The sequence below is a fragment of the Haplochromis burtoni genome, unplaced genomic scaffold (assembly GCF_018398535.1).
Source record: "Haplochromis burtoni strain Fernald_Lab_line unplaced genomic scaffold, NCSU_Asbu1 Contig_72, whole genome shotgun sequence".
NCBI lineage: Eukaryota > Metazoa > Chordata > Actinopteri > Cichliformes > Cichlidae > Haplochromis > Haplochromis burtoni.
This window is the reverse complement of record NW_024582433.1, coordinates 435899-445912: the sequence shown is the minus strand read 5'-3', so window position 1 is coordinate 445912 and position 10014 is coordinate 435899. Positions and strand designations below refer to the sequence as shown.

The 10014-nt window shown below is 41.2% G+C and overlaps 2 protein-coding genes across 2 annotated transcripts in view; one reads left to right on the top strand and one right to left on the bottom strand.

Annotated features, from left to right (window-relative positions):
• The window catches only part of nup155 (nucleoporin 155), a 22409-nt gene extending 13858 nt beyond the window's left edge, over positions 1-8551 (top strand). Inside the window, exons 19-34 of the mRNA XM_005941554.3 lie at positions 457-572; positions 1043-1140; positions 1263-1396; positions 1518-1709; positions 1936-2074; positions 2164-2299; positions 2380-2533; positions 2613-2717; positions 3750-3904; positions 4070-4199; positions 4295-4408; positions 4548-4668; positions 4816-4926; positions 5269-5405; positions 5529-5635; positions 6771-8551. Of these exons, the coding sequence (XP_005941616.1) occupies positions 457-572; positions 1043-1140; positions 1263-1396; positions 1518-1709; positions 1936-2074; positions 2164-2299; positions 2380-2533; positions 2613-2717; positions 3750-3904; positions 4070-4199; positions 4295-4408; positions 4548-4668; positions 4816-4926; positions 5269-5405; positions 5529-5635; positions 6771-6909 (2088 nt within the window). The 3' untranslated portion in view covers positions 6910-8551. The remainder of the gene's footprint in view (positions 1-456; positions 573-1042; positions 1141-1262; positions 1397-1517; positions 1710-1935; positions 2075-2163; positions 2300-2379; positions 2534-2612; positions 2718-3749; positions 3905-4069; positions 4200-4294; positions 4409-4547; positions 4669-4815; positions 4927-5268; positions 5406-5528; positions 5636-6770) is intronic.
• Positions 8529-9875, bottom strand: LOC102308348 (rhodopsin). The gene has a single exon (XM_005941555.2). It carries the CDS (start codon positions 9828-9830, stop codon positions 8706-8708), a length of 1125 nt encoding a protein of 374 aa, XP_005941617.1. The 5' UTR covers positions 9831-9875; the 3' UTR covers positions 8529-8705.
• Between the last annotated feature and the right edge of the window lie 139 nt (positions 9876-10014).

Here is a 10014-nt window from a genome sequence, read left to right as displayed (position 1 = left end):
TGTGATGACAGCGGCTATATGTGCGGGCGGGGCCGTGCGCGTGTCATCACACGTCATCTGCCGTAAAGGCGTGAATAAAGGTTTCTTCAGCCAGGACACGCGAGGGCGTGATATCCCATACTTATGTGTTGTACCTCTGTACCTCGTTCCTCTCCTTCAGGGAACAGAAGTTATAGACATAACTAATCGTTTGGATGATCTACAGAAGATCCTCCCAAACGTTCCCATGTCATACCTCTACTGATCTCATTGCTCCCAATCAAGTTTAGAATTCAATCTGTGAGCTCAGTGGATTCATTTAGCATTTTATTTGTCCTTATTGTCCCTTTTGTGGTTTTTATTTGATGTGAAGCTCCTTGTGATTTTTATTTTGAATGGCGCTAAGTAAATAAAACTATTCCTATCTCTTACATGTTGTTAATAATTAACACTAGCTTTCATCCTTTACCCCCACAGTTGGAAAGCAGTGTTAATTCATTTGATGTGGAGTCAGTCCTTCACGAACTCTGCGGCTTGCAGGAGTTTCTGGATAAAAACTCTCAGTTCAGTCCCTCCTCTCTCGGTGCTGCAAGGTGAAGCTCCTTACAGATTTGTTTATTCTTATTTTGAGTTAATAGCTGTATTGATACCTCAGAAAGTTGTTAGATATTTTGCAACATTGCCTTCAAATTAAAGAAGTAGAATAATATAAATGTAAAAAGAATGAAAGATTTCCTTCAGTTCAGTGAGCAGAATACATGATGTAACACCAGCTGGGATATAAACAGATGGTTTAACTTTGCTGAATGTTTTAGTCTGCGGAGAACAGTTCAGCTCAGGTGATTAAGGACTGAAAAAGGTATCAAATGAAGTTCTGTTTAGATGAGACGTCCCCTCAAACTAGCTTCTGTTCAAAACCCTCAAAAAACCAAAACACTTTCCTTTTTGATGTTAATACACAAAACAGGATCTGTAGATGCTAAAAAGATAAAAATATACTTCAACAGACTCTTGTTTCCTATCTCTCTTGTATAACATCTGTGTTGTTTCCTCTTATCTTCAGCTCCCCTGCCAACCTGCAGCAAAGGCTGCTGGGATTCATGCGTCCTGATGGAGCCAGCTCTCAGCAGGTTCAGCAGGAACTCCAGAGGAAATATCACAGTGAGTCATGAATACAGGCTTCATTTTTTCCCCTGAATATTTTTTTATTACACTATATATAAATGTGGGAAAGGAAACACAGTGTAAGTTTTTTTTTTTTCCTTTGTCATTTCCGTTTCCAGCCAAGGCTCAAGTCTATGAGAAAGTGTCCCTGCAGGCCATCCAGCAGTTAGTGCATCGCTCATATCAGACTCTGGCCCTCTGGAAGCTTCTCTGTGATCATCAGTTCAGCCTCATTATGTCTGAGCTGCCAAAGGTGCATATGTGCACTGCAAACAGATGCTCATACCCCTGCAGTAAAACCTGGTATTCAATTGAAGCTCCCCGTTGTTTTTGGAGTGCTCCTTTGTCATTCTGCCATTTCTTGTTATTTGCAGGAGTTTCAAGAGCAGATGAAGGGAGCAAGTTTTAAAGATGTTGTGATAAGGGGCAAGGAGTTATCTGGAGCGCTCATCACAGGACTCATTAATGTCTATATCAAAGATAACGCCTCCGTGGATGCTATCAGCAATCACCTGCGCGACATCTGTCCGCTGCTGTACAGCAGCGATGACAGCGTTTGCTCCAAGGTTCGTACACACACCTTTTTTTTTCACCTCTGTGTTAAGTATAGTTACAATTATTGCTGCTTCAGGGGTATCACATTCTTACTTTATTGATGTGTGCGTCTTGTTTTCACATTTCTTATAATCATGGTATTTTTTAAGGCAATGAAGTCTTGTACTAAGAGGTTATTGATTTATCCACATCGATCCATGTGTCTCAGCACTGAATTTGCTCTTGTCCCCCACTCAGGCTAATGAGTTGCTGCAGAGCTCCAAGCAGATCCAGAATAAAGCAGATAAAGAGAGAACACTGAGAGAGTCTTTACGGCTCTACCAACAGATCAGCCAGCACACAGACCTCCCACTTGTTTGCTCCCAGTACAGACAGGGTAAGGAGATGCAAGACATCTCCACTATCTCTGTTTATATATATATACTGTTTGTGAGATTTATTTTCTAACGCTGCTTCTCTTCTCAGTGCGTTTCTACGAGGGAATCCTGGAGTTGTGTCTCACTGCGGCAGAGAAGAAGGATCCACAGAGGCTAGGGCCTCATTTCTACAAGAATGGAGAACCTGAGCAGGACAGAGTGGGACAGCAGGCCTTCCAGGAAAGGTAGAAGAAGCCTTAAATAAATCACCCACATCAGAGATGTAGTCATCACCGTTCTTTATCTTTGCTTTTTAAACCTCCAGACTTTCATGTTATAAGTGCATCACAGACACCATGCAGGAGCTGGTGAACCAGAGCAAAGCTGCCCCACAGTCCCCCAGTGTCCCTAAACAGCCCGGTCCTCCTGTCATGACCTCTGACCCCAACATGCTCAGCAATGAGGAAGCGACAGCTCATGTGAGTAGGAGTTTCTCTCATTTCTTTCTGCTGCGCTGTGTATCATCTTCATTTCTAATAAAAATCTGTTCCTGTGTAGTTTGAGCAGATGCTGGGTTTGGCCCAGAGGTCTCAGGACGAGCTGTTTCACATTGCGCTCTACAACTGGCTGATTCAGGCCGACTTGACTGACAAGCTGCTCGAGGTACTGTCTGCTTGTTCGTAAATGTTTTGTTTCAGTAAAGCTTGTTTTACCTTTTCATTTTTCTTTCTCTTTTTAGTTGGCAGACATCGGTTCTTACATCAGTTTAGATCAGGGGTGGGCAATTCCAGGCCTCGAGGGCCGGTGTCCTGCAGGTTTTAGATCTCACCTTGGGTCAACACACCTGAATCACATGATTAGTTCATTACCAGGCCTCTGAAGAACCTCAGGAGCTAATTTAGCCATTTAAATCAGCTGTGTTGGTTCAAGGACACATCTAAAACCTGCTGGGACACTGGCCCTCGAGGCCTGGAGTTGCCCACCCATGGTTTAGATTCTATTTTCAACCAGATTTTATTGCCCCAAACATAACAGCTAATATACATGGAAGACAGGTGCTGCGAAAAGCTGAAATTTATAAGGGAACAAATGAAAGGAAAAAATAGTTTCTTTAAATTCAAATTAATCAAGTAATGAATTAATTTCTAGTTTTAATTTGTTTGTAGATTATTATTTAGATTTTTAAATAAAGCTCCTCATTTATTTGCTTTCCCAAATGACCTTTCTATTTATTCATGAATTTTTCACATCTCCTTTTTATTGATTCAACCAAAGCTTTTGCATTCAAAGAAATTGTTTTATGAAAAAAATATATAAATGAAGATGTATAAAAATCAACTGGTATGTAAAAAAACTAGGAGAATTAAAACCGATTTAAATACTTATCAAGGCAAGTTGAAACTACATTAAAAAAAATAAATAAAAATGTTTGATTCCTAAAATGTCTTTCACTTGACGTAAAACTACTAATGTACATAAAAACTCCCCTAAAATAATAAAAAAATGAATAGAAAAATGTTTAAATCTAACATTTTACTGCATATTCAGTGTTGTTTTACTCTGATTCTTGCAGTTTTATTTTTTACACCTCCACACATTTGTGTATGAACAAATTGAAGATGCCTTTTGGCATTGTCATGGTGATTGCACACCAGTATATGATACCCGTGTTTGTCCCTGTGCTCTGGGGTCCAGGTGAATTCTCCATACTTGGAAGAACATCTGATGCATATGATCAAGCAGGACCAGAGTAAAGTTCATAATATGGACCTCCTGTGGCGCTACTACGAGAAGAATCGTAACTTTGGCAAAGCTGCCCACGTACTGGCCCGCCTCGCCGACATGCACAGGTTCGGACACAGCAGTACAATGCCAACGCCACAACATGCAACACATTTACATGGAAAATTGGCCACCTCCAACACTGACTCCTTCAGCAAGTGTATACGTTATATTCAACTTATTAAAAAACAATTTAGAAAAAGTACCTTGATGTTTGCACTCTGATCATGTAGCACGGAGATCTCACTGAAGCAGCGTTTGGAGTACATCGCTCGAGCCATCCTGTCTGCGAAGAGTTCATCCTCTATCTCAGCTCAGGCATCTGATGGAGAGTTCCTCCATGAGCTGGAGGAGAAGATGGAGGTAACCCTGACGTTGTAACGCTTACAGTGAAAGAAATCCTAGCCTGAAATTCAGCACATTCTGCTCACGCTCCGTCTACTTCCTGTCTGCCATAGCTTGTGCGTATCCAAGTACAGATACAGGAAACCTTGATCAGACAGTACTCCCATCATCCCTCTGTGAAAAATGTCATCTCTCAGTTGGACTCGGAACTAATGGACATCACAAAGGTAACGTGCAACTGTGGAACAGAGAAGAGTGTTTTTAGGAGTATTTTAACACGCTAGCCCTAATTTAAAGGTGATGGATAAAGAGTTTTGTTTTTACAGTGAATAGAAATTTGTTTGTGGAACTGTTTTTGTTGCATAGCTCTATGGAGAGTTTGCCGATCATTTCAAATTGTCTGAATGCAAACTGGCCATCATTCACTGCGCTGGACACTCTGACCCGATCCTGGTGCACTCGCTGTGGCAGGAGATTTTGGAGAAAGGTGAGCGAAATGTCAACATCCTGCAAAAATGCAACCTGGGACCCCCCCCCCCCTCTCTCTCACACACACACACACACCCTTTCTGCTTTATATTTATGTATTTTTTTGCATGCTTTATATCTCACTTATGCCTCTTCTCTCTTTCAGAACTGGAAGATACTGTGGCCATGAGTCCAGTAGATAGAATGAGGTCTCTTAATCTGAAGCTGGTATCGCTTGGAAAGATTTATGCTGGAACACCGAGATATTTCCCTTTGGGTAAGCTGTAATTACATTGAGTTTTAGTCTGATTAAAATTTGCCAGCTTGCACTTTAAAATTTTGTCAACAGTAATATAATTGGAGTTCCCTTTAGCATCATTTATGTCAGCATGTCTCTGGTGTGCAGGTCTGTAGGGTCATGTTGGTGATTAAGGCAATTGTTTAATTATCCTCCTTTTTATAACCAGCATGTTCAAGCTTGTCATGCCTATGGAGGCATTTATTAATTTTATATAAATCATCGGTACTTGCATGCATGCACATAATCAATTACGTACCCGGGAGTGAACATATTGCTGAGTATGCGATGCTAAGGAGCTGATGTGTCCTGTGATTGCAGAGTTTCTAGTAAAGTTCCTGGAGCAGGAGGTTTGCCGGCTCAACTGGGATGTGGGATTCGTTACATCCACTATGCAGGAGATTGGAGTGCAGTTGCCACGTCTGTTGGAAGTCTATGACCAGCTCTTCAAAACTCGGGTACATGCAGTGCCCTGTGACTTTTTAAGCTGAACTTTCTTTTAGTCTGTTCAGTAATGATCCACCTATCTCAATGAATCCAAAAACCAACCCTTTGTTTGTTTGTTCCTAAATTTTTCATAGGATCCTTGCTGGCAACGTCTGAGGAAACCGCTTCATTTAGTGGAGTGTATCCATGTACTTCTCTCAGGATATGTAGAAGACCCCAGCAGGGTACCAACTTATGACAGGTAATTACGGTCTGTTCAGCTCCTGGCCTGTAGTGGCTGCTGTAGTGTTCACAGCATTAACCTAAGGTCCCCAGTGAGCATTACTATCACAACTGTTGCCATCAGTCAGTGTGTAAGCTGATTATTTTATTTCTTTTAGAGACGATACACATTCATCAACATTACTGTACATGTGCCAGTGTTGGTTAAATCTCTGTTGAACTTTTGTCCCCTGGACAGATGTTGAAAGGAAAAAAAGCACACTGTTTAAAGCCATTTAAAAGTCGATGAAAATGAACCATATACAATAAAAACCACTAATATTAAATAGTACTGGAATAGGGAGTTTAAGTTTGCGCAGAGGCAGTTAAAACACAATCACTTAATCTCTCTTGTACTACAGATGAACCTGTGAAACTTTAACCGAGATTACATACAAAGAAGTCATAAGAGGCATGTTTTGGTTTACTCAGAACTGAGAACCTCTCAGGCCCAGATTATTCTCCATTTTGGACAAGGACAGCTGCAGCTCCGATGCACGAGCAGGCATTCCTGTAGTCTTCCTTCTGGTAGTCTGCTGGCTATGCACATGTGTAGTTGGTACGTTAAAATATAAATTCTCCAGGGACGAGTCTGGCGAGACATTTACACCGGAAAGTATGATCTTGGTTTATTTTCAAGACTTTAGATAAAATCTTAAGCTAAATTTTAAATGCTGTGAGCACAGGAAGAAAGTGCTTAAAAAGCGTAACAGAGAGTAATGACGCTGAACATTTTTTTTTTAGTAAGTGAATACATTTTCTAATTTTACACCAAAAATAGAAAATGTATTAAATGTTCCATAAAAGGAGCAAAATGATCACGCTTTAAATACAGGTCTTATCTTGATCACACTAGTGTTTTTTTCCCCCCCCTCTTCAGTGTGATGCATTTTTGCTGTTTCTAAGCAACAGATCATGCCCATCATGCCAGCTCCCAGCAGGCAGTCAGATACCGTGGACAAACATGTAAAACCTCACCTCGTTTGGCCACGTGTGATGTTTAGTTTGCACTTTGATCATTTCTCTGTGATTTATTCAGGTCAGAGTTCACTAAGACTATATGAAGCATCCCATTTCCAAACATTGTAAAGTTGTTTTTGTTTTGTTTTTTGCAGACGTCGCTTCACTAACGTGTGTCTTGACAACATCTGCGGTTACCTCGTGGAGCTGCAGTCCCTGAGCCCAAACTCTGTCCTTCAACAAACCATCGGCAACTTCAAGTCCCTGCAGGCAAAGCTGGAGAAACTCCACTGATGTAACTGTGGTCAAGAGACGGGTGACTTGTGGGTGTTGGCCTTAAGTGAAAACTGCTGATTTAAAGTGTGTTTACATTGTCAGCAAAGGACAATATGATGATGACGTTTGTATTACAAAGTAGAGTTTGGCTCTTTTTTTCCCCTCCAGTTTGTTTTGCAGCTTGGAGAGACAGGTTTTTATAACTTATTTGATACATTTTGTTAGTTTAAACATTATGCAGAAATACAACCTTGGAAAGAATGACTGTTATTTGCATTGTGTGCAAATAACAGTCATATATCTAAAGATGAGAAGACACTTTTTTCATCACAAATATGAAATCCCTTTAAATTTTACAGCTTATTGGTTATAGTGGAAATGCAGTTATGTGATGGTTGATTTTTCTGGTAAAATGTCCCCAACTGAAGCCATTTCTTCACAGGGGAATGATTTTGATTGTTCTATTGCCTGTCTGCAAACAGTTTAGTTTTATATGTTGTAATTATGTACATAACTTGGCCATAATGCCGTCGTTTCTGCCACAAGTCATTTACACATTTCATTTTATTATTTACAATGAATGTTTTGTCTGCTTGGGCGTTAGATTTAACGGTGCCATTGTGTGTGAGTGCTTTTTTTGTGATTGTTTTGAAAGCAGAACGATTTTTTAACTCTGCAAACTTTGGCCCACTTGGAAGAAAAATAAATAAAACTCATTTTTAATGAAATAAAACAGAACTTTTGAGGATGTTTTCAAAACACTACACAGAAACTAGACACGCACGTGTTCTTGGTTGAGATATATCTGTGTGAAACTCTACAAATGATCAGCAGAAAGGGGCATTTAATTGCTTTGGGTGGATGTGACACTGTTTACATAATTATCTTTAATTGACTCCCTCACTCATGCTTTCTTAGAAACATCAACCCTACAAGGCAGTAATTGCTAAATTACAATTAGCTGTGTGTTGGAGTACACAATTGTGTTTTGATTCTTAGCCTCATGAGAAATAAACAGATGTTGAGTTGAAATAAACAGATGTTGGGTTTATTTTTGTTTATTTGGTTTATTTTTGTTGGTATACTTGCACACGCTCCAGTATAGTAAGCCATGCATAATGTCTGTGAGGGAAAATGTCTGAAGGTTTGCATCTGTTTGCATCTGTTTTCCTAATGCTTGAATGTTTTTGTAGAAACCTTAGCCAGAACAAATACAGGGTTTTCCTGGAGTATGTGTAAACATTTTCCATTTGATTGTTTTAGACCCATGATTGTCAGATATGTGTTTTTATAGCTGAAAAGTAGCAAACTGAACATATGGCAAACTGTTGGTACAAGCAAAAAGCCATCTTTTATTTGTGACGATGTAATCTCAGATACAATAAAGATGACAGTACCTTCTGTTAAGCGTACAACCAGTCACAGTGAAACTATTCACACTCTGTCACTCTGAAATTACCAGAGAGCTTGTTCTAAGTAGGTGAGGGCCACTTGTCATATTGAATTTTCTGCTCTTTAAATGATAGTCAGGAGGTCTTGAAGATATCGTGCTTCTCTCAGAGGTTTAGAGGCAACTGTGGGCATTGCAAAGCCGTCGAAAAATTTGCTTAAAATAGGTCTGAGTTCTGACTCCTCTGTCCTCTTTGTAAAACGGTGTGCTGACCGATTTGGATCTAGCCTTTTATAGTGCAGGAGAAATAAAATGTATAAATAAATGCAGATGAATAAACAGTGAAGCGGTTTGATATAATGTGTTGGACAGCTGAGTGAAAAGAGAGTACACTGAGGCTCAAGAGAAAGAGCTGGGTGTCTTTTTATCTTTTTGATGAGCAAGTGAGTTTTTTCACTCCGTGCAGGAAGATGTAGGGAATGATGCACGTGTAGGAGGCTGCGATGTAGCTGGACACCTCCACTACTATTGATGAAGTGTGGATGTTGTTAGTAATGTGCAGAAGCAAATGAGTCAGCCAGCATACCAGCACCACGCTGGCTACAGCCACCACGCTCTTGGCAGCTCTCACCTGAGTGCTTGAGTTCGGATGGGGTTTAGATGGTATCTGAGAGGGCCTCGAGAGATTTGGCTGAGCTCCAACGCTGCAGTTCTGGGGAGCATTGTGGAGACTATGGCCCGATGGCTGTCGGTTTGGAGAGGAAGGAGCAGGCACACCTGTATAAATGTGGTTTGTAGATGTAGAATCTCTGAGATCTTTTGAGGTGGTTGGACCAGAGATGATGCTGACCGATGCCTTGTTGCGTTTGCTCTCAAATCTCTTTCGTTCCTCTTTAACCATCTCCTTGGTTTGATCAGAGTTATGACTCCTTATACGTTGGTGGTTTTGAAGCAGAGTGATGACAATCTGGGCACTGGCGAATACAATCCCAGCCATAGGTAAAGCGTTAGCCAGGGTTAAATAAATTGCTTCATATATTTGCCTAGCATTTGGATTAGGGAAGATCTCTATGCAATCTTCGTGGCTGTCATTTGCCACCTCCAGTGTGAAGAAGAAGAAGTGTGGGACGCTGAAGACCACAGCCACCGTCCAGCTCCCAGCAAGCAGACAGCCCACGAGGCACAGGCTGTCCATCTGCACCGGTGCGCCGCCTCGTTTCAGGGAGCCGACCAGCTTCTGGTGCCAGAAAACACTGATGAAGAAGGTTGTAAAGATGCTGCTGGTTTCAGAGAGGCCAGCACAGAAGCAAAACACTCCACAGTAGGTCTTCCCCAGGAACCATCGCCCAGCAAAATCTGCCATGGTGTCAGGCAGGTCCACCAGGTAGTTGGTGATGAGGTTGGAGATGGCCAGATTGATGAAAAGGACCTCGTTTGTGCGGATGCTGGATTTGTGCCTGGGCAGGGAGCATATAGCCAGCCAGTTGTTTCCCAGGATCCCTGCAATAAACATGAGTGCTCTGATGATGGCTTCAATCAACCCTTCCATTGTTTCACAAGATCAGGCAACAACTTGTCAGCCTTTAGATCAGTGTGGGAGCTTCACAACCTTTATATAATCTGAGGAGGATGCTGTTAGCTTTAGACATTTATAGAGGAGGGGAGAAATGGCCCAACCCCATGGAGCTTTCATTGTGCAGTCCCACTGAGATGGACGTGTGTTTCTCATATCA